General features: G+C 49.6%; 1 protein-coding gene across 1 annotated transcript in view; it reads left to right on the top strand.

Moving 5' to 3' along the window:
- Positions 1–22,550, top strand: part of tenm2 (teneurin transmembrane protein 2) — a 210,205-nt gene that overhangs the window by 167,411 nt on the left and 20,244 nt on the right. Inside the window, exons 7-13 of the mRNA XM_036547720.1 lie at positions 3,694–3,899; positions 4,264–4,459; positions 5,581–5,682; positions 8,517–8,711; positions 12,399–12,599; positions 14,136–14,321; positions 22,233–22,379. Of these exons, the coding sequence (XP_036403613.1) occupies positions 3,694–3,899; positions 4,264–4,459; positions 5,581–5,682; positions 8,517–8,711; positions 12,399–12,599; positions 14,136–14,321; positions 22,233–22,379 (1,233 nt within the window). The remainder of the gene's footprint in view (positions 1–3,693; positions 3,900–4,263; positions 4,460–5,580; positions 5,683–8,516; positions 8,712–12,398; positions 12,600–14,135; positions 14,322–22,232; positions 22,380–22,550) is intronic.

Genomic DNA, 22,550 nt, shown 5'->3' with positions numbered 1-22,550 from the left:
TGTGTAATTCCTCACTCAGCTTGTTCTCTCTGTGCACAAATTGGACTCCACATCACCAAGTCTCTCTGTGTGACTTTAAAGGGAATTTTAAAGAGTTGATCCTCATTGAAAATCCGATTGATTTCCGCGGGTATCAAAATCCTGCCTTTTAACCACTTAAACACAGAATATTAATATTTTTAGACTAATCAATAGCAAGCTGAAATAACTGTGATATTTTCTAATTAGCAAATTTGCAGTGGGAATCGCAGCAAAACTTGTTGTACAAAAGATACTGTGCATTCCAAATAAGCAGCCAAAAACACAGACTCTCACGTCCATATCCTTTTGATTAAAGTTGCAATTTCTGTTGCCATTCTGAGTCCGTGAGTGTGTGTGTGCTCTCAAAGTATGTTCCTTCTTCATCAATGGTCTCAAAAACTGTTGGACAAAGGCAACAAACTCCACAGTGCACAGTGCAAAGCCTAGAGACCAAGAAGGTTAAAGGAATAACAATGGTGTTACCTCTAAATTACAAAATGTTCCATCTTTGGATTTGTCAATGATGTGGCTAAATTGTTGGGAAAGGGCATTTAAAATCCTCGCTTTAGACTAAAGTAGGAGCTTTATTTGGTGTTTTAAAAGGCCGCATGAAGGTCGCTTAGTAGCCAGTGAAACAGTTTCAAACAGTGGATGGTAACCCTGGTCCTGGACTGTGAGAGATTTTTTTTTTTAGCTTTTTGTTCCATATAAGCTCATAATTATATAATTGGATCATTTATTACGCTAAGTTAATGCAGGTGACTGTGTGCTCAATTTACTCAGCATTTCAAAGTCTGAATCATCTACATTACTTTCACGAATGTTTCATCCATTAGTACACTGCTTCATCCAATTATGTCATTAAAGACTGAGTGGAACAAAAGCTCAGGAACCTGTTCAGGATTCCATGGCCAAGTTGGTGACCTCTGGTTTTAAAATTAGCTGCTTTCCTCAATATAACTAACATAGCAGTTGGCTGCCTAAATACGTACAAACACATTGTGTAAATGTATTTGGGTAACCTGTCCTGTATCACACTTCATGGGGTAGCAGAATTAAAGTAAGTAACACTTCTAGCCAGACAAGAGCATATTTGCACCCATCTCTACTTTTAGCCTCACTGCATATAAGAACAGCATTAAAAAACTTCAACTTACATAACTTATTAGCTACCTACCAAGCGTCGCAGTTGGTTACGTTTTTTCACATTTTATTAAGTTTAAACACCGGGGCTTAAATGTCACTGGTGTCAAAATAGCAGTTTGGTTAGTTCACTCCATGGCACGATTTTACATTAGGAAGATGTTTGACAAAACTTAATAACACCATCCAAATCTAGATTCTAGTTCTAGAGAGAACTTGTTCTTTTTCCTCTCTGCGGGTTGCGAACCCACGTTTGCTTCTCGTTTGCTCCACTGTCCCTCATCCCTGCCTCCCGGGCTGCAGCCGTTTGAACTCCCGTGACCTGATGTTTGTGCCTGGCTTTAAGGCGTTGCCAGGGCAACTCTGCGGGTAGCGACGTCGCCTTTTTTTTTTTTAAGCGCGGGTTCGTCTGCCAGGGACGGACGTCTGAACCAATGAGGAAGGTAACGACAGTTTACTCGGTGTGACTGTGTAATGTGAGCAGAAGAGCCGGGCCGTGAGTGAGGGGTTGTGAAAACGCGTTTGAAAGCGTGGGCGGGGGGGGCTCTTCAGCTGAAGCGCTCCGCGTCTGAACTTTTCCGCGCTGGCGCCGCTCCTCTCCATCGAGAGCACTCACGCAGATGAGGCGCTCTGCAAAGAATGTCACTAACAGCTGCCGACGAAACAACAGCGCTGCTTCTGACAGGGCAAATCTCCCGCTCGCAAACGAGATAAAGCGAAGGTTGAGTCCAGGTGCCTGCGCCGATAACCCGTGTACAGTAGCGTGCTTGTTTTTGGCAATGGGACGCATGGAAGTACACGCCCCCTTAGTGTGATTTAACCACACTACTGTTCCTGCATCACCAGCATTATGTGTAAAATGTAAGCTGTATATGTTCTGAAAAAAATTGCAAAACAGCACAAAGCCCACTAATGTGTACTTCAGGCAGAGAGAATGCTTTAAGTACTACAGTCAGAGAGAACACTGTGATTACTACAGTCAGAGAGAACTCTGTGAGTACTACGGGCAGGGAGAACTCTGTGAGTACTACAGTCAGAGAGAACTCTTGAGTACCACAGGCAGAGAGAACTCTGTGAGTACTACAGGCAGAGAGAACTCTGTGAGTACTACAGTCAGAGGGAACATTGTGAGTACTACAGTCAGAGAGAACTCTGTGAGTACTACAGTCAGAGAGAACTCTTGAGTACTACAGGCAGAGAGAACTCTGTGAGTACTACAGGCAGAGAGAACTCTGTGAGTACTACAGTCAGAGAGAACACTGTGAGTACTACAGGCAGAGAGAACTCTGAGTACTACAGTCAGAGAGAATACTGTGAGTACTACAGTCAGAGAGAATACTGTGAGTACTACAGGCAGAGAGAACTCTGTGAGTACCACAGGCAGAGAGAACTCTGTGAGTACTACAGGCAGAGAGGATACGGTGTTGGAGGGGACTGCCGGAGGTAATACCAAGAATAAAACACAAAGTGTAACAGTAAAATGTCTCCCCACTCTGCCCCTCAGGGAGATTGCGCCTCTCTCAGCATTCTTTTTTTTTCCTCTTTCTATTGTTCTCGTTCCTCACTTCACCCCGCTCTGTCATTGCTGTTTAATATTAATGAGAGGGGGCCATGGCAGCTCCCGCCGCTCCGGCCGTGTAGTCGTTGTGCTCTCACTGTTTTTATTGCCTTACCATTTTTCACAGATTTCCTTGTCGAGGGTTCGATCTCCCGTGTCGGTCTGACCTGATTTCCGTGGAACCGCGTGTTTACGATGAGAGATGGCGGGGGAAATGTGCGCTCACAGAGGCCGCCTGCGTTCAGTTTGTACCTCGCGGCCGCCGGTAGCATCGCCGCAAATAAGCACCATTACGGCTGTTTCCAACCGAAACGGGAAAGAGAACTGACTCGGCCGTGACCGCGAGCACGTGCGCTGGCGCGGCCGCCACACGTCGAACGTCGCGTAAACCTGAGCCGCTCCGCGGGGCCAGTGGTACGCTAACTGAAAGCCGGTGAGAGAGCGGAGGAAGCTCGCTCGCGAGCAGCTCCAGTGACTCATTAGAAGGGTCAATGTCTCTGATTCTCTCTTTCCCAGTGGGAACGTCAACAGACAGGAGTGGGAATTCCACCGCCTCCTTCCCAGGCCTCTCATGAAAGCAGCACACTGAGCGTGACTTTCAGTTTAATGCCACAGCACACACACCCCCCCCCATGCACTCGCTCCCTGGAGGATGGCAATTAGGTTCTGTGTTGATGGCACATTCCATGTGAAAGTGTTCATCTAAGATCCTGTTCATATAGCATAACACACGTAATGAATGAACATGCTCGTAGAATTTTAATTTTCTTTCTTTGCATCCAGTGTCCTGGGGAATCTTATTGATTTATTGATGGAGAAGTCCGACACGCGTTTGCAGAAGAGAGCTTGACACTGGGTCTCTGTGTGAATGGTTTCTGTCTTTGCCGCATGTCTGTGATCTAGGGCCAGTCCTGCCTCCCTCCCTGGGGTGTCCCGTGGGACACTTGTCTATGATTTCCTGTCTCTCGCAGGGCCGTGGACGTTCCGGAACAGCAGCATCGACACAGGAGACCTGGAGGTGGGGCGACGGGTGACCCAGGAGGTCCCGCCGGGCGTCTTCTGGAGGTCCCTCCTGCACCTCAGCCAGCCACAGTTCCTGAAGTTCAACATCTCGTTGGGCAAGGACGCGCTCTTCGGGGTGTACATCCGCAAAGGCCTGCCCCCCTCCCACGCACAGGTAAGCTGTGCGCACCCCCCACCTCCGCCCACCCAGGGCTACGCTGGGAAGCCGTGCCACTGTTTCCTGTCCCTCAGAGGCCCCCCCGTCTGTGTGTGTGCCGCTCCCCATCCACCTCTCCTTCCACCTTTTGCTCTCTCTCTCTCTGGCTCTCCCTCGGGATGCAGAATACTGGCATGATGAGACTTCAAGGTCACATGGTCTCTGCGTGTGGCCTGTAGGAAGTATGGCGTGCCTACCCTGTCCCCTAAAAGCCCTGTTACTCTCTCTTTCTCCTGTCCTCAGTCTTTCTCTCTCATTTTTCTCTCCCTCTCTTTTCTCCCTCTCCCCCTCTCCGTCTCTCCCCTCCTCTCTCTTTTATCAGTATGACTACATGGAGCGCCTGGACGGGAAGGAGAAGTGGAGTGTGGTGGAGTCACCACGGGAGCGACGCAGCATCCAAACAGTGGTCCTGAATGAAGCCGTCTTTGTGCAGTACCTGGACCCGGGTACCTGGCACCTGGCCTTCTACAACGACGGGAAGGAGAAAGAGGCTGTTTCCTTCAGCACAGCTGTGTTGGGTGAGTCCAGGAAGTTCCCTCCTCTTTATCAATTTTAAACATTATTTTCTTTTTGCTGTCTCTCCTTTTGCACCATAACTGGGGATATTCCAATGTTAAGCTCGTCATACCATAATATTCTCTGCACTCATTAAGGAGTGCAGGTGCACTGAAGTGTGGCGAATGTAATCCTCCACTTGCCACAGGTAATGGCTATTTTTCTGCACAACAAATCCCACAGTGCACTGCTGTGGAGAAAATGTCAAATGGAGGATAGGAGGATTTCAGATGATGTCACCCAAGTAACCCACAGGTGGTTGACGAGCTAACTGCGGACTTCTCGCTGTCAACTAATGGCACAGCCCAGTCCATTACAAAGTCTTGGACTCTAGGGCTAACTCTGGCCCATCTTTTTCGTCTTAATGCTTTTAGTGTCTTAACATGGGCAGAGAAAAGGAGTAAATTCATGAATAAACATGGGTTTTCCTCCTGTTTGAATAGTGGTCCCTGACCATCCATGGGTTAGTTGACCATATAATGTTTCCCCTCCTGGGGCCATGGTTCAGCGCACATTTAATTGGTCCAAATCTGTATGTTAATTTAGCTAATTTATCTATTGCTGGTCTCTTGTATCTTCATCTCCCTCACGTCCTTTCTCTGGTCCCATGTTCTGGCCCTTTGGAACAGACATGGGAAAGAGAAGAGTCATTCTCGACAGGTGTCAGAGAACTGGCAGCATACGAGTCACACTGGGAGACTAGGGTGTATTTAACATCAAAATGTGTCATCCATCCATCATGCAATTGACTTCAAACTCATGATATGCTTTAATTACATTTCTTATTTGTTCTTTATTTTAACCAATATATTTGTCCCTTCGGGACAGCATAGTTCAGTTTGAAATGCAGGTGAAAAAAATGTTCTTTTGGGGAGTGGTGGGGCCATTGCTTTGCACTGGAATATGGAGGTGGGGGGAGGTGGGGGGGGGGGGGGGTGAGCAAACAGGAAGTGGGCATGGAGGCCTGGAGGAGTGGTGCTGACCAGCTGTTCTCACTGCCAGAGCAGCGGCTTGAATCATTGGTACTCTTGGTAACCAAACCCCATCATAACAGGCGTGTCTCATTTCCACTGCCCCATTGCAGATTCCGTGCAAGAGTGCCCCCGCAATTGTCATGGCAACGGAGAGTGCGTGTCTGGAGTGTGTCACTGCTTCCCAGGGTTCCATGGCATGGATTGTTCAAAAGGTAGGTCCCCTTCTTTAGCACGCAGGAGGAGGAAGAGCGGGGAGGAGGGGGTACTCCGTGGAGAATGCGGCTACCCTGTGGCCACTCTTGAATCCAAAACATCAGTCAGCGTCCCCCACTGAAGTACAGTGTGCAGAGCATTTAGAAACATGCTTTGCACACTCCATGGTGAAGCAGCAGAAAGGCTGAGACACTGCAGGCTCAGTGCTGCAGTGATGGAGCAAGTGAAGAAAAGGAGTCAGTACAGGATCGGAGATGGATTAGCCTGGGCTAAGGTTCACTGCACGATCTGATATGGATTAGACAGGACTAGGGCTCACTGCAGGACCTGACATAGATTAGACTGGATTAGGGTTCGCCGCAGGATCTGGCATGGATTAGACCGGCTCAGCTGTAGACTGTGGAAAGCGAAGGTATGGATCATGAGGTGTTGAGAGTGTTGTGTGGAGGTTTGGGCTGTGACACGTGGATCTGTGGAGACTGGTGTATCGAGGCACGGATAGTAACGTGTTGACAGTGATGTGTGGAGGTTTGAACAGTGATGTGCGCAGTTTGTGGTGGCGCAGGCAGTGTAGTGAGCGGCGATGCGGTGGGTTGCTCTGTGATTTCACCGCCAGTCTGACAGCCGAGCCTGTGGCCGGGGGCCATGTTGAGACAGTGTGCTGATTAATGGAATTCCATGCAAACCAATATCCTCCATCGCCCGCCTGGGAGTTGAGTGAATAATGGATTACTTACCTCATTATGAAATTACCTTTGATTACCTTTTTACCTAACGTGGCCGGTGCCGTGCGCGGAAGCTCTGCGCGTTCGCGTGCGCGTGCCTGTGTACACGCGTGCACAGGCAAGCACGAGAGCAGGCGTGTGTGAGACGCGGCAGGGCTGTCTCAGGGTGCACCTGTGCTCAGAGTCAGGGCTCTCTCACTGGCCTATCATAGCATAGTGTTCCCTCAGCCACATTGCCTACCAGCCCTCTGCATCCCCACAGCCGCCCAGCGCTCCTTTCCCTCTGGCTCTCCCTACACCCTGCAGCCTCTCTGCACAGGCCCCATTGTGTCATATGTGGCCCCTCAGTACCACAGTGAACCACCTGGCAGCTTCAGAAGAAGACATGATATGCCCTGAAACCTGGGCTCTTATACTAAACCTCTACTCTTACACTAGGCCTGAAATTTGGACTGTGCTGAACCTGCAAAGTTAACGCATCCCTGTAAAAAGATCGGTAATTGGCTCGGATGTTGTTACTTTCGCTAAAGGGGGGTTTTAGTTCCTTTATTTTCCTCACAGTGAATTATAATGGTGTTTTCAGTGCTTGCACTTTGTAGTTTTTATTTGCCACTTTACACTGGTTTGTACTCGGTGCTGCTCTCTGCACTTGTATCTATTAATGCACTGTAAGTTGCCTTGGGTATTGGCATCTGCCAAGTTAATATGATAATGGTAGCTCAGCTTAAATGGATTCAGATAGAGGCGAAGTGCGAGCGGTTTTCAGAAAAGTGCGGTAGCGGGGGGTCCTCCCACAGGACACATTTGACTCGGGGTTTGAGCCACAAGTCAAACAGCTGCCGTCAGCCGCTGTCGCACCGGGTACGGGGCTGAGCAGCATTTATAAAGATGGAAAAATGCAAATCCCCTGTAGCCGTGGGCAGCAGCCTCCACGGCGCTCAGTGTAAACAGTCTCCCGGGCCGCCGCGGTCGACAACCGGCGTGCCCTCCAGTGTTTTATTGTTATTGACTCGTAAAAAGAGTTTCAAAGAGAACTGCCAGCCTGCCTTACTGGCCTCCCCAGTCACCCGGCCCATCTATCACGGCTCATTAATAAAGACGGGGAGCAGACAGAGGCGCCCCGGGGGCCCCGGGGCCACCGGTGAACGCCGCTGGAGAGGGCCTCGCGCTCGGCGGCACTCACAGCACACGGAAATGCACAGGAAAACCCACGGCCTCTCCCTCTCTCTCTGAGCTCCAACACCGTGCTACTGGGTGCACCATCCCTTCCAGGCTGCCGGTGCAGGGGAATGTCAGCTACCTTTGAGTTCTAAGCTCTTAACTTCTGAGTTCTATAAACTTGACAGGTGAGGATTCAGCTGCTTCACGCATTACCAGGGCGTACATTTTTTTGGCTGTTGACATCTAGTTGTGTTAAATTGTCTTAGTGTGAACAAACAATGGAAAACGGATCTTTAGCCTTAGAATTATGGTGGTGGGGGGGGGGGGGGGTTGCCATCTGTAACACACTGTGTGATGGTGCCACAGGGACTCCATTTTAGAGCAGGAAAGGAGATGCTGGAGACATTTTGAGTGAAAGGCGCAGGCCTGAGTCAAGAAGGAAAACAACAGCAAGGGAAACACATTCAGGTTTGTTTACCCGCGTAGGTTAGCTAACTAAAAAGAGTATTTTAGGTATTTGCCAAATGTTGGAAGTTTTACGTGGGAGGTGTGTGGCTGTGTTTGTACTTCTGTCAGCAAACACACCCTTGTGCGTGTCATCAGCTGAGCCGAACTCGTGTTTGTAAATGCAGCGGAAAGACATATTTCAAGGAGTTTTGTCTTGACAAATATCACAGAGGAGAGCATGAAACACTGTGACAGGGTTTTGTCAGTCTGAAGAGGTCTGCGGTGTTCTGGAAGAATTCTCCTGGTGACTCCTGGTGATGATAAGAACATATAAACTCAAGGTTTAGAAATGAAACAAATCCAAACAGACAGAAAGGATAACTCCATGTGCATTTCCTTTTACCATTTTATTTTATTCACAACTTCTGGGCTTGTTTAACGTTCCTTTAATTTAATTACTTTAATTTCGACCTGTCCTCCCTCCCTCTCCCTTCCTGCAGTGGCCTGCCCGGTACTCTGCAGTGGGAACGGACAGTACGATAAGGGGGCCTGTATCTGCTACAGCGGGTGGAAGGGTCCGGAGTGTGACGTTCCCATCAGCCAGTGCATCGACCCCCTGTGTAGCGGACACGGCACCTGCACGGAGGGCACCTGCGTCTGCTCGGTGGGCTACAAGGGCGAGAACTGCGCAGAAGGTGAGGAGCGGCGAACGTGCAGATGGCGAGGGCCAGAACTGCGCAGGAGGTGAGGGGTCAGGGCTAGACATGGGGGGGGGGGAGTGGCACCTGCGCGGGAGACGAGCGGCGGGAGGCGAGGGGTAGCAACTGCGCAGGTGAGGGGTGAGAACTGCGCGTAAGCTGACAGCCAGAGCTGAGGCGAGGGGTGAGAACTGCGCAGGTGAGGACCAGAACGGCGCAGAGGGTGAGGGCTCGAGCTGCACAGAGGACGAGGCGTGACAGTTGGACAGAAGGTGGCAGCCGCATCTACACAGGAGGGGGGGGGGGGGGGCGGGGAGGAAAGAAACAAGGAGGCAGGCAGAGGAGGGGGGAGAGGAACGGGGGCAGATACAGCACCACGAGCCTGAGGAGTGTGAGGACGGACAGGATGCGTGTGGAGGTAGAGCGAGGGCAGGTGGAGAGGAGGACACTGGGGGAAGGGTGTGGGGGAGAGCAGGATCAAGGTGACACAAGGTTTCAGTGGGCTTAGGGGTTTTAGGGATTTTTTTTAGGGTTGACGATGGATGGAGGAGAGCATCGCCCCCACACACATGCATGGGCATTTGGGATATGAATGAAATGGTGAGAGAGTCAGAGGGTTAGGAACTACGAGGATACACTGTCAGGACAACAATAGTAATAATAATAATAATAATAATAATGAATGGCATTTATAGTGAACCTTTAAGGATCTCAGAGGGCTTTCCAGAGAACTCACCTCAATCAATGTGTTGCGCCCTCCTGGGTGATGCACTGCAGTCATTTTGCACCAGAGCGCTCACTGCACATTATCCGAGGTAGCGAGTGAGGGAATTATTCATCAGTTTAAACAGGGGGATTATTAGATGGTCAGACACCCTGCCTGGGAATGTAGCCAGGACACCAGAAAACCCCGTTTCTCTCTGTAATGCGTGCCGGGGGATCTTTAACGGCTACGGTGAGTCAGGACCTTCATCCTGTGAAGGACGTGGTCAGATGTGGAGGGTGGACCGAGTGCCGCTCTCTCTCCAGCAGATCCAGCGCGCCCATACATCGCTCGCCTGAGAGTGTCAGCCCTCGCCTCTCCATGCTGGAATTACCCCCCCACCCCTTGTGTGGCCGATACAGTGTGAAACACACCCGAAATTTTATTAAGGGATGAAATCTTTTATCGATCTGGATCTTAATTTAATACCAGCCCTGCGTTTGATTCATTCGCCACGTTCAGAAGAGCTCAGTTCCGCAGGAGACGAGGCTGGGAGGGTGGGGGGAGGGTGGGGGGGGGTGCATCGACCCCCCACAGGGGAGAAGAGGGTGAGAGAGACTGTGATAGAGAGACAAATGGAGAGAGGCTGTAACCAGTAAAGCTGGGGAAAATAAAGAGGGAGAGGAAGAGTGTCAGGTCAGCGCTTTTTTTTCCCCCCGCTCTTTTGCTTTTTTTTTTCCTATATCCAGCTTTTCTGGATCTAATATTCATCACGGACGAGTCGCTCAGACAATTTACCTGAAGTGCAGGCGACACGGAAATCGATATCTGCGATCCGCCGTTTTTTTGCAGCATAAACAGATGCCTTTCCCCGCGAATGACTTTGCGGCGCGGGAACGGAGGGGAGGCGCTTCGGCGGGGGGGTCGGCCGCGGCGGGAGAGGGGAGCCGGACGAGGCGGCGGTGGGGGTGGGGATTGGGCTGCTGGAGTTTGACAAATGGTTCTCGCTCGCGGTGAACGGCCAGGTTTCCTCGTCAACGCGGCCGACAGCTGAACAGCGTGTCCCTCCAGAGCAGGAGAGAAGGAAAGACACGAGACTGCGCAGACTCTACCCGCTTCTCAGAACAAAGACAGGGCCGTTTCAGCCGCACAGTCAAAGAAGCAGTAACCGCACTTACGCCCATAGGCTCTTGCCCACACAAAAAATAATATATTGAGGGTATATTTTATAGAATATATTTTTCCTCAATTAATATATTGACAATAAGTAAATTATCACCATTTTGGTGTGTTGAAAAATATTTCTGTTTTTTAAATTTTTCTGTTTTTTCTGTATTATATCTGCAACATATTCTTGGGCTGGGCAATGTATTTCTGGATATATGTGACAATATATTTCTATATATATATTTTTTGGATGGGTGTATAGCTTGTATGGCACATACACTGATATGTACTGATACAACACGAGCAGGTCCCAGAGTGCAGCAGCCTTGCAGATTTTGCTAGGTGTCTGAATAGCGTGGCAAAATGAGTTTTTAAGATCCCCACACGCATGGATATCACTGTGACAACAAACAGGGCGCGATGCAGTTACTAAAATAGCAAACTGTGACGCCCCGCAGTTCCTGATCGGCTCGGTCAGTTAAGGTTCTGTTCGCAGCAGCTCCAACCCGGGTTCGAGCTCATCCTCTGACCAGGAAGTTGCTTCGTTGCACATTGTAGCACAGGTTTTGTCCATTGGGGTGCTCTTGTCCCACTGCTGTGGCACCCTCTACCAGCTCGTAGAAAGCACCTGCGAGTCGCTTGATGCTTGGAAGGCATTAGCGGGGATGCGCCCATCGTCCAATCAGGATTCAGTCCCACTGTGGCGCACTGTGGGACTCGTAGTCCGAGAAGAAAGGCATCAGACGCGCGCGAGTGCTTCTGAGGATTGCGTTTGTCTCGCCTCGGCGCTCTGGCGCGAGGGCGTCGAGGGGAGGTGAGCTTAGAGCGTCACAATTTGAAATTCCAAACTGGATGAAAAAGGGGGAAAACATGAAGAAAAATAAATAAATAAATAAATAAAATATAAAGCCTTAGAGACGCACTGTTTTTTTAATTAGCTTGAGCAGCAATGTCAAGCACTGCTATGAGACCCAATTAGCTGCAGCAGGGCTCAGGGATTTGCACTGGCATCCTACAGATGTCCTAAATCATGGTCTTAAATCATGGCCACAACTGAAACACACCGATACACATTCTGCCGAACTAGCTCTGTTAGCCGCTACCAGCTTGATTCCGGCATCGTTACAAGATCTGAAACGTAACCTGATACTCAGGTCCCTCGGCTATCAAGCTGAAGTTGGACAGAGCCAGATCAACTCCTGACAAGGTTTGGTCCTGAGAGAAAGTGTCTGCAGGCGCTGATCCAGGATCAGTGTGATCGTTGCTTTCAGGATGAGAATGGGGGTGGTTACGCTCATCCTAGACCAGAACCTGAAGACGCTTTCCCCCCTCGAGCACGAGTTTCTGCACATCCTAAAGCCACAAAAAAAAAAACACTCCTTTCGATGACCTTGACTTGTAAAACGAGTGTTATTAGTGTTACAAATCACAGCTCTGCAGCTCTCAAGAAATGGAATGTTTCAAGGCTGTTTCTTTAATTAGCAGAAGCTCTTTGCCGTGTGCTTGTGCATTACGAATGCATATATGGACTTCTGTAAGAGTTGTCTCCTTATGGTAGAATACATATTTCCTCAAGCATATGGTGATCTGCACTCGTTTAAGCCAGCAGTTGATCCTTTAAGTTACCGTAGGGCTCCGAGCTGAGCTGTAGAAGTAAACAGTGAATTCCCTGAGCAGGGCATACCCTGCTTTCATACAGAACACCGGTACACACGCGCGCATTAAAAGGGTTTGATGAACAGGCGTGTCAGTGTGGGGAGGGTGACAGTGTGGTGACGGCTGCCTCTGTCCTTCTGTCCTTCTCCGTGTGCCAGTGGACTGCCTGGACCCCACCTGCTCCAACAACGGCATCTGCGTGAACGGGGAGTGCCACTGCAAGGCGGGCTGGGGCGGGCCGCACTGCGAGCTCCCGCGGGCCCAGTGCCCGGACCAGTGCCACGGGCACGGCGCCTTCATCCCCGACACGGGCGTGTGCAGCTGCGACCCCAACTGGATGGGCCCCGACTGCTCAGTGGGTCAGTGTCGCCTCCCCCCCCCCCCCCCCCCCCCCCCTCGCTCTGTCCCCCTGTCTGTTTCTTTTTTTCTCCTCTTTTTTTTACCTCCCTGTATTCTTTTTTCCTCTTCTCTTCCTCCTCTCTCTTCCTCACACTCTCTGACACCTCTCTCCTCCTCCTCCTCACCCTCCTTCTCGCTTTTCCCCTGCCTCTGTGCTCTTTATCTTCTTCCCGCTGTTTTCCTGTTTTCTGTTTTTCTGTTTAAATTGCTCACACATGGACACACACACACACATTCACACACTCACACACACCTGTCCGCACGCACTCTCATACACGCACACACACACCCATCCACAAATTCGCACACACACGCACGTAGGTAGTGAGAGGAATAGTCGGATTAAAAGGCGTGAATATGGCTCCCGCAGTCAGGCTGACTGCACTCCCGCTGACAGCCCTGCGCTCAGGCAGCGGCAGCCTTCTCGGGGCAGGGTGCAGCTCTGACTCCTGACGGACAGACCGGCCTGTTTACCTGTGGAGAGGAAGGGCCTTCACAATGCTGCCAGTCTGGCTGAGCGGAGGGCGCACAGGAATACTAATCTCAGCACTTAGACGGTCCTTAGGAAGGCAGCTTTTAGGGGTGCTCATCCCGGATTCACCCCTAGCTGAGACAGAGAGTGCAGCCTTCACTGCCACCCCCCCCTGACAGGACTGTGCTGAGCTTCACTGCTACTTCTCGGCTAAAAGTGCCATTTTTCTGATGATGCTGTGTGTGTGTTTCTCTATATGTGTGTGTGTGTGTGTGTGTGGGTTGTTGCGTGCGTGTGTGTGTTCATGTGTGTTTGTGTGTGTCTGTGGGTTTGTGGGTTTGTGTGTATGTGCGTGTGTGTGTATGTGGGTTGGTGTGCTTGTGTGTGTGTGTATGTGGGTTGGTGTGTGTGTGTGTGTGTGTGTGTGTGTGTGCATGCGTGTTTGTGCGTGTCTGTGGGTTTGTGTGTGTGTGTGTATGTGTATGTATGTGTGTGTGTGTGTGCGTGTGCATGTGGGTCGGTGCGTGTGTGGATTGGTGCGTGTGGGTCGGTGCATGTGTGTGCGTGTGTGTGTGTGTGTGTGTGCATGTTTGTGTGTGTTCATGTGTGTTTGGGTGTGTCTGTGGGTTTGTGTGTGTGTGTGTGTGTGTGTGTGTGTGTCTGTGGGTCGGTGCGTGTGTGTGTGTGTGTCTGTGGGTCGGTGCGTGTGTGTGTGTGTGTGTGTCGGTGCGTGTGTGTGTGTGTGTGTGTGTGTGTGGGTCGGTGCGTGCGTGTGTCTGTGGGTCGGTGCGTTTGTGTGTGTGTGTGGGTCGGTGCGTGTGTGTGTGTGTGTGTGTGGGTCGGTGCGTGTGTGTGTGTGTGTGTGTGGGTCGGTGCGTGTGTGTGTGTGTGGGTCGGTGCGTGTGTGTGTCTGTGGGTCGGTGCGTGTGTGTTTGTGTGTGGGTCGGTGCGTGTGTGTGTGTGTGTGTGGGTCGGTGCGTGCGTGCGCGTGTGTGTGTGCGTGCGCGCGCCTGTCTCTCTGCAGAGGTGTGCTCGGTGGACTGCGGCACCCACGGCGTGTGCATGGGCGGGGCCTGCCGCTGCGAGGAGGGCTGGACGGGCGCGGCGTGTGACCAGCGCGTCTGCAACCCGCTCTGCGTGAAGCACGGCACCTGTAAGGACGGCAAGTGCGAGTGCCAGCAGGGCTGGAACGGGGAGCACTGCACCATCGGTAGGCACACGCCCAGCCACGACCCAGGCACTTACCTTTTATACTCAACGTACCTGCTGTGAACTTTGACCCGCCCGCAGGGAGGGGCCTGGAGGGACAGTCTGCACTCGCGGTGCCTGAAAACATGCACACAGACTGTAGTGTAGATACGTAAGCGCTGATCTGTGCTTATATTGAGTAGACGATGAAATTCCCTGTTTCTGATTTAAATGATCGCATGTATAAAGAACAGGGAAGAGCTGGTTCAGAGCTGGATCCATGGCACTGTCAGAAGGCTCAGTGGTGTAGTCTGAGTTCCTTCCTGGCCCTCTCTGGGGGAGAGCGTGTACATTGGGGATGTAAAAAAAGCATGGAGGTTTTATGCACAGAGTGAGGATTGGAGAAATTACTGAGGGAGAGAAGCTGGAAGAGAGAGCAGAGGAGAGCGGGGAAGGCGAGAGAACAGTGAGAGGATGGAGGAGGGAAAGGCGGAGGAAGGGAAAAGAGTTGGGGAAAGAGGAGGAGTGCGGATGAGAGAGGATAGACAGTCAACCCTTTCACAGAAGCAGATAATAATAACAGTCTTGCTTGTTATACACTATTAATCCCATATATGTGGGCAGGGAAGTTGTGGGCATGTGGAAGAACAAGGGGATGGATGAACAGCATTGTTTAGCTGAGATTGAGAGGACCATAGTATTCAGAGAGAGAAGCTGCATCTCCACCTGCACTGACCCACTCAGGATAGAGCCATTAACCCTTAGCTCACCGTCATGTGCATAAAACGGTCAGGTCATTTCCTACCCTCTGCTCTGGGACAGCAGACACTTTGCCTCACCTCATTCCTCTTTATCTGTGCTTTGAAAATCCTGTGCTTTATTCTTGTACCTTTTTCTGATTAAGTGATAAAGGGAAAAGTTTCACCGCCTCCAGTTTTAATCTCTTTTCGCTCTCCCTCAAAAGCAGGAGCGAGTGTAACTTATCAGCGCCGTGTGTGGAGCGGATCTGCTCCCCTGTGTGCCATATCTGTTATTTAACATGTCTCAGACCCAGCTTTCCACAGTCATCAATTCATTTACACCCCATCTGCTTCCTCATGAACATATCCCTTCAACATCTGTGTGTTTTGTTTCAATGCAGACTATGGGGATGAGATTGGCAAAGGTATTGTATCTGTCTTCACTCCATGTCCTGCATTTTAGTTTAGCTAGTAGTCTTTTAGTTCGGGCACTAGTGGAGAGTAAACAAAGTGTGGCTTATCTGTAGATTTTATTTTGTCAAATAGGCTCTGCGGTGTGTACAGATGGTAGAGCAATATTTGTGTTTGGTTGTCATGATGGAATAATGATGATCGTAATTATGCTGACGACGGCGGTGTCCTGGGGTTACTGTTGCCATGGTGATTGTCCACTCCCTCTCTTCCTGCACATGCTCCGCCCTGAGGGGCAGAGTGGAGATGGGGGGATGAGGTGGTGACTCATTAAAGGGTTGCACCCATCGACAGCTTGAGCGCTGCTGGTTAAAACTGACGTCCCCCCCCCACACCCCCATCCCTCGGTTCACTGCCAGGTCCTGGGCCCAAAGTAGGGTCTGATATTTACCAGCTTAAGGATACAAGAATGTGCCAGCGAATATTGCATATCTAAATGGTGGAGCGGTCAGTGCCAGGAGTAGAACCCTCCACAATCTATACAAGTCACCAGCCAGCAGTTCAGGGACTAATGTTCTGAGCACGTACAGCAGCCATTATAGCATGTGTACTTCTGCTTGAGGCGTTGTAGAGGAGGTGCCTCGCTGGCTATATGCGTACAGCTACAAGTCAGATACGAGCGGGCCCTCCACCAGCTTGGCTACACAAGCTGAGCGATAAGATGAAATCTAATGGCTTGTCCCCTCACTGGCTTCGCTGTGCCCGGCTACAGGATGAACATTAATGACTGGGCCGCTTAGTTTCACAGCAACAAGACGCATACTGCACCAGTGACTGGGCTCCTCGCTGATTGGGGTGCATCTGTGCATCTGCAGGAGGCTGTCTTTGCTGTTGTGTTGGAGAGTGACGCCACTTAGTTTCGCTAATCTTTAAGTAAGCTGGATGGCTCATCCCATTTACTATGCCTGCTCTATTAGCCAATCCGTGATCTATAAAGATAATTGAATTTGTGCAGAATCTGCATTGGCATCTGCGCAGCGCACAATGCGCCCTCCCTGTCAGGATCGGAGATCGGGACACAAACACGGACCACCGGGTAAACGGAACCAAGCGTTTAATCTCAATCAGCAGGCAGTTCGTAGTACTGGGACAGGCAGGGTTCAAAAACACGGGGAAGCAGTCCGGGGGCAGATCCAGGATCGGAAGTCGGGGCGGGCAGAGTCGGGAACCAGGCAGGCGAATGGCGTCAAACAGATCCAAGTCGGCAGGCAGAAACGAAGTCGGGGAATCAGGCAAGAAACGGCAACAGCAACAGCAAACGACTCAAGTGAACTAAAGCGGGGACGAGACAGGAAGAACTCACTGAAACGAACTAGCAACAAGACAGAGACACGCAGGGAAGATATAGGGCAGGGGTAACGAGGCAATGGGATGCAGGTGAGCAGGCAGGCAGGTGCCGGTAATGAGGGGATCAAGTGGGCGTAGACCAGGCAGGGAGCGGGGCGGGGCTGGAACACAGGGGAAACAAAAACACAGGTATGGGGAAAAAACAAAAACACCGCGGCTTAAGGGGGCGGAGCCCTGACACTCCCTTACTGTATGAGTGACTCCCACTGCCCGTGTGTGCTGCTACAGGTGGATATCGAAAGGCTTGGTAAGCTTGGTCTAAAGCTCCATCACAAGGACATAGCCTCAGTTATGCTTTTTTCTCACACGGAATCTAATGACACCAAATTCCTTACGTGCCAGTCCGAAAGATGTCCTTTAATCCTCTTAACAGGGTAGTTGAGAGGTGAGTGTTGGGATTCTGTGTGTTGAGCAGTCGGCGCCGGGGCGTAGGACGCCCTGTACCGTTGGGTGCGCCGTTAGGTCGGGGAGGAGCGAGCGCGGTGAATCCAAGGTTCACCGTGAGGACACGGCAGGGCTCGCCTCGGAGCCGCCATGCATCACTTCCTGCGGAACGCCATTATTCCATCCCACAGGACCGCAGGCTAGATTAAAGGAGTTTTAATAACGGCTCATTTTAATAGTTTGCCGTTGTCAGGGGCCTCCCTAAAATAGAGGAGCGCGATGTGCCGTGGCGCACAGCTGTGTGCGGAAGGCAACGTGAACCTTTCATCGCAGACCCATCTGAACTCATTAAGAGTGAATCATTAAGTGAAGAGGAGCGAAAGATTAATTTCTCCTCTTTCCCCCGAAACTAGGCATCACTTCCATCCCCAGCTCACACGGTTAGCAAACGTAGGAGATGCGGCGTATAACATTTTGTGAGTTTTGAGAAGAGTTCTTAAAACTATTACTGATATAAATTGCCCTGTTCACTAATTGGACTGCTAGCTGTTGTGTGTAGGATGTGGGATTTAAATAATGTCTGTATTACAACAAGGTTAAGGGAAAAGCAGGATGTCATTTTTAATTCATCGGAACCCTGGCAAAATGTCAGCAAAATGTCAGCGCAAGTAGCATAAGGGCATGTAGGAAAACGCTCCCCTGAGTCTGTCCAGCGCAGTGCCTGCATTTTCCACGTTCAGAAATCACATTTGGCAGCAGCGCATAGCGTGGTTGGTTAAACGATTTGATACCTTCATGGTTTCGCATGCCCAGCCGCACACCACACTGGAATGTGATATTGCAGATTTCTAATAGCACGCCGGACCTTTTCTCTGCGATGAGGGGCATTTTCTCTGTGATGAGGGGCATTATTCGGCGAGGCGCTCTGGTGGAATCATTTCTGTCCTTTCATTCCCTGGGACAGCCAAAATAGCATATGAAATAAAATGGTGCAATCCCATCGTTGAACCAATAGCAGGCATCAGAAACTGCTCTTGCAATCCTGACCTGTTAGTTCCTTGACCAAAAGAATTAAAATGCTCTGTCCTCCCTGTAAATGTGTTTAGTGAAGTATAAGGAATGATCCGGCTTTCCCATCCCAGATTTTTGCATTTTAATTTGATGTGAAACTGAAGAAAGATAGATCAGAGATGCTCATTACCATCTGCTGTTTCTTTGCCAAAAGATGCCACCTTTTCCTGTGTTGTTGGCAGACCAACTAGAGAACTGACTTTGTGAAGGCATGATTAAATACACAGCAGAATATATATGAAAAACACCCCCTTTTGGCTGAACATTCTTCCCAGAATTTTGGCTCTATGGCAGAGATCAGAAGCCTGTCCATCTCAACAACAAGGATTTCCACATTTTAATATGCAGTATATTGGTCCTGGTGATTGTAAGGAACTTTTTTACACATTGAAACTGAAAATGACATGTAAACACCAGTGCTTTCACAGAGCACTACATCATTGCATTCTGGAGATAGTGCTCATGACATTATAGGTTATTGCTTGAAGTCAAGCTGTGTTTTGCAATGCTAGTTATGTATTTAGGTTGTGAGCTCTCACAGCTGAAATGCTAGCAGACGTACTTAAACTGTTTTTGACCCAGCTTCTCAGACTACTGTAATGTCATGTACCACTTGCCTGTTCATGCTGTCGGTTTACACCTTTGAGTGAATAATTCATGAGCTCTTAAGGAACATTGCACTTAGCAGAAGCCACATTAACACTGAGTTGAGCATTTTATGCTGTCAAAAACCCCTTGTTTTGACAAAAACACAGGGCAGATGGTTGTGGTATTTCAATATTGTGCATTTCTTGAATTAAAAGGGGAAAATGTGAACTCCCAAAGGTGCCATAGATTTCTGTATGAATCGCATTTCTGATTCCCTGATATATCCCATAACCCTCTGAGTATGGAGTGCCATATCTGTACCCTTAAGTATATCTTGACAGAGTCATGCAGCCTTAGGTTTCCTCCACCACTCGCTACAGCAGACATGTGACAGATTGATATGTGATTGGCTGGTTATCAACCAATAGTGGTATCTGTATGAATCTGGACATTTTTACAATTCATCGTTTTGTCTCCTGGTGTCTAAAACAAACCTCAAATCTAAAGAAATATGACAATGTTAGAATGGCACAAATGAATCATTATGATGGCAAGGTGCCTTTGCGCTATTGTTTAGGGAGACCTTTACATCATATATCCTATTTAAAGCCGGTTCTTAAACAGAATTAGAAATCTTATATTTTGTGAGTCTCAAAGGAGAGAGTGCGCTACAGAGAGGAGAATGACCTTGAAGTTCTCTACCTCTCCCTCATCCTCAGTCATCTCCTCACTATCACTCTCTCTCTTCCTTACTCTTTGACACTCTCACAGACTCCCTTGAGCCTTCATGATGTCTCTCTCAACCTAATGCTTGTCCCTCTTCCCTGTCATACTCTCCCACTCTCTCACTCTTCTGTCACTCTTACCTACTCACTCACTCTCTCTCCTTCTGTCGCACTCGTTCTCTCTCTCGCTCTCCTCCACTCGCTTTCCCTCTCACCTTCTCTCCTACTCTCGCTCACCCTCATCTCCACCCTCTCTGACTCTCACACTTACCCACTCGCTCCCCGTCCCTGTCCCTCTCTCTGTCTCTCCCCTGCTATTAGTCACCGCCTGTCTCTCCTGAACCCCCATTCTGAATCTCCTCCTTCCTGACCTTCACTGCTTCTCTTTATTACCAGGTTTAGCAGCTGTTTAAATGGCTGATTCCACTGAAGTTGAGTGAAAACTCAGAGCGTGCCCCTCTTCTGGGTCTTCTCTCGGCTCGGTGAAACTGTGGATCTGGAGCGGGCCCTGTCTGTCGACCCGTGACCCAAAGCTATTTCTCCTTGAGTGTTAGGAGGATTATATGCGAGTCAAAGCAGCATTACTCCCGAGAGTTGATTTAATAGTTTCTGAAATCCCACTTTATTCTAGTTAGTATGAAGAGAATCGACTGGCCTTTAGCATTAAAAAGGAGGCTCGTGTGGCCCTGCCCGAGTAGAGCGATCAATGTGCGCTATGGATTTTGCTGTCCAAGAGCTTCATAAGTATTTGGCTGCTTAAAATGGCAACTCCTTTTAAAAGGCAATCATTGCTAATTGCCTTTTTTTCTTAGTTCAATATTGTGTGAGAATCAATGCAGGCTTGCCTGTTAATGTGACATTCCAGAATCCCCCAGACGATGAAGATAGGATTAATTAAGGACAGCGTTCACCGGGGAGGGACCTGCGGAGCAGAGGGCCGGGGGACTGAGGCGAGGAGCCTGCTCACTCCTCTTTAGTTGTGCTGGGGAGCGTAGCTGGGGAGCTATCGAGAGCGCTACGCTCCCCGCTATTAGAAATGAAGGGGTCCTTCGAACCCGTGCTGCCAGCACCTCTGTGAGAGCACTCTCCCAGTGGAGACTTTCTATGGTCCCCAGACTTTAAGACTGATGTACCCAATGCAGCAGTGCACTAATGTGCCCTCATCTCCCAACACATACCCCCCCCCCCCGCACCGATGACAGCGTGCCCTTGGGAGGAACATGGAGAGGAGCTCGAACTCAAAGGCCCCAAATTCACGTGCATAACACGGGACATGTATTTTTGTATTGATTACGCAGTCCACGCATTTACTAAAAGGGAATATTACACATGCATGTAAAATATGATGGATTTTACTCAAGAAGAAAGTTAAAAAGGGGGTTATAATTTGCAGCTTTTTTTTGTTCATCTCAAATCACTCCAAAGCTATGAAATGTCTTTTTTCAAAGTATCCTGGGTGCTAAATTATTGGAGACGGAAGCAAACAGAATATGAGTCTTCTGCCTACTGTATTTATTCATTTGTAAGTTTCACGATTAGTTGAGGAAACTTTCTAATTAGCCCCCCCCCCCCCCCCCCCCAAAAAAAATAATAATTGTATTAATTGAGGCCAATGTGTGATTGGGTATTTTTTATTTTTGAAGTTTACAGTAGAAAGTTAGTTTATTCTTTATATAGTTACAGAAATAAGGCGGCATTACGCGACGTGGGAAATGGCTCTCCTGTCGACCCCCTCTTTCTCTCTTAGGCTCCTAATTTCATCTGCAGTCTCCAGACTCCCCTAATCACATTCTCAAATGAGAGAACATTACACTCGGGCCATCAGAATCAAATTATCCACAGCAAATTAACCATCTGGGAACTTGTATATATGCTCTTATCAAATATGTCTTGCTTTGAATAAATTTAGAAAGAAAAAATCCATTTATCAATCGCTGCACAGACCTTTTGTCTGCCATCGAGCAGTACGGGTTTGGTGTTGAGAGTGAATGCGGAGGTTACTTCAGAGAAATCAAATCGTTCTGTTGAGTGATGGACGCTGCCCGAGAGGGGTTAGAACTGGGGTTTTTCTCTGAAAAGAATGATAAATACTTTACTCTACGATCATTTGCAATGCATCTGAAGCTCGAAATGAATTTTTAAGTCCTCCAAAGAAACTCGATGAAATCGACTTTCATGAAATCCATGGAAAGTACTTAGCTGGATGTACGGCCCGCCGGTCCATTAGATGGCACCAAGCAGGTCGGCACTGTGTGTGGACAACCAAGTGTTCTTCCAGAGCTTTTTTTAAATAGGGTACTCTGAGGTGTCCTTGAGCAGCAGCTGTTTGCAGGTGCATGCCAGGGGTGTGTGTGTGTGTGTGTGTGTGTGTGTGTGTGTGTGCATTAACGGCAGTCCTACTGTTGAAGAAAGTTGTAAATACCAGCAGTGGCTAGACCTGGCTAATAATGGCTATTATTATTACAGTAGTACTTGATTACACTCTCTGTGGAGGAACATTTATGTAATTTTATCACTCTACTCCACCTTTCTGCTTTTCATCTCACACAAAAAACCTTTCCTCTGTTTCTTTCCTCTCTCCGCCTCCCCTGTCTTTGCCCCGCTCAGACGGATGTCCTAACCTGTGCAACGGGAACGGCCAGTGCACTCTGGGTCAGAACAGCTGGCACTGTGAGTGCCAGACAGGCTGGAGGGGTCCGGGCTGCAGCGTCGCCATGGAGACCTCCTGCGCAGACAACAAGGACAACGAGGGAGGTGAGCAGGGACTCGAGACACCTCCAGAAAGGGGGGTGGAGGAGAGAGTGAGTCAGACCGCGCTGTCTCATCTCAACGGCCCGCGCGGATTTGGGACAGCGAGCGGGGGGGGTGGGAGGGAGGGCCGCAGTGGCCTTCAGGCGGGGAGTGACATTGCCACGGGCCCCTCAG

Source organism: Megalops cyprinoides, chromosome 16, assembly GCF_013368585.1.
Source record: "Megalops cyprinoides isolate fMegCyp1 chromosome 16, fMegCyp1.pri, whole genome shotgun sequence".
NCBI lineage: Eukaryota > Metazoa > Chordata > Actinopteri > Elopiformes > Megalopidae > Megalops > Megalops cyprinoides.
Note: the sequence above shows the minus strand (reverse complement) of the source record. Positions and strands in the feature narration are given on the sequence as shown.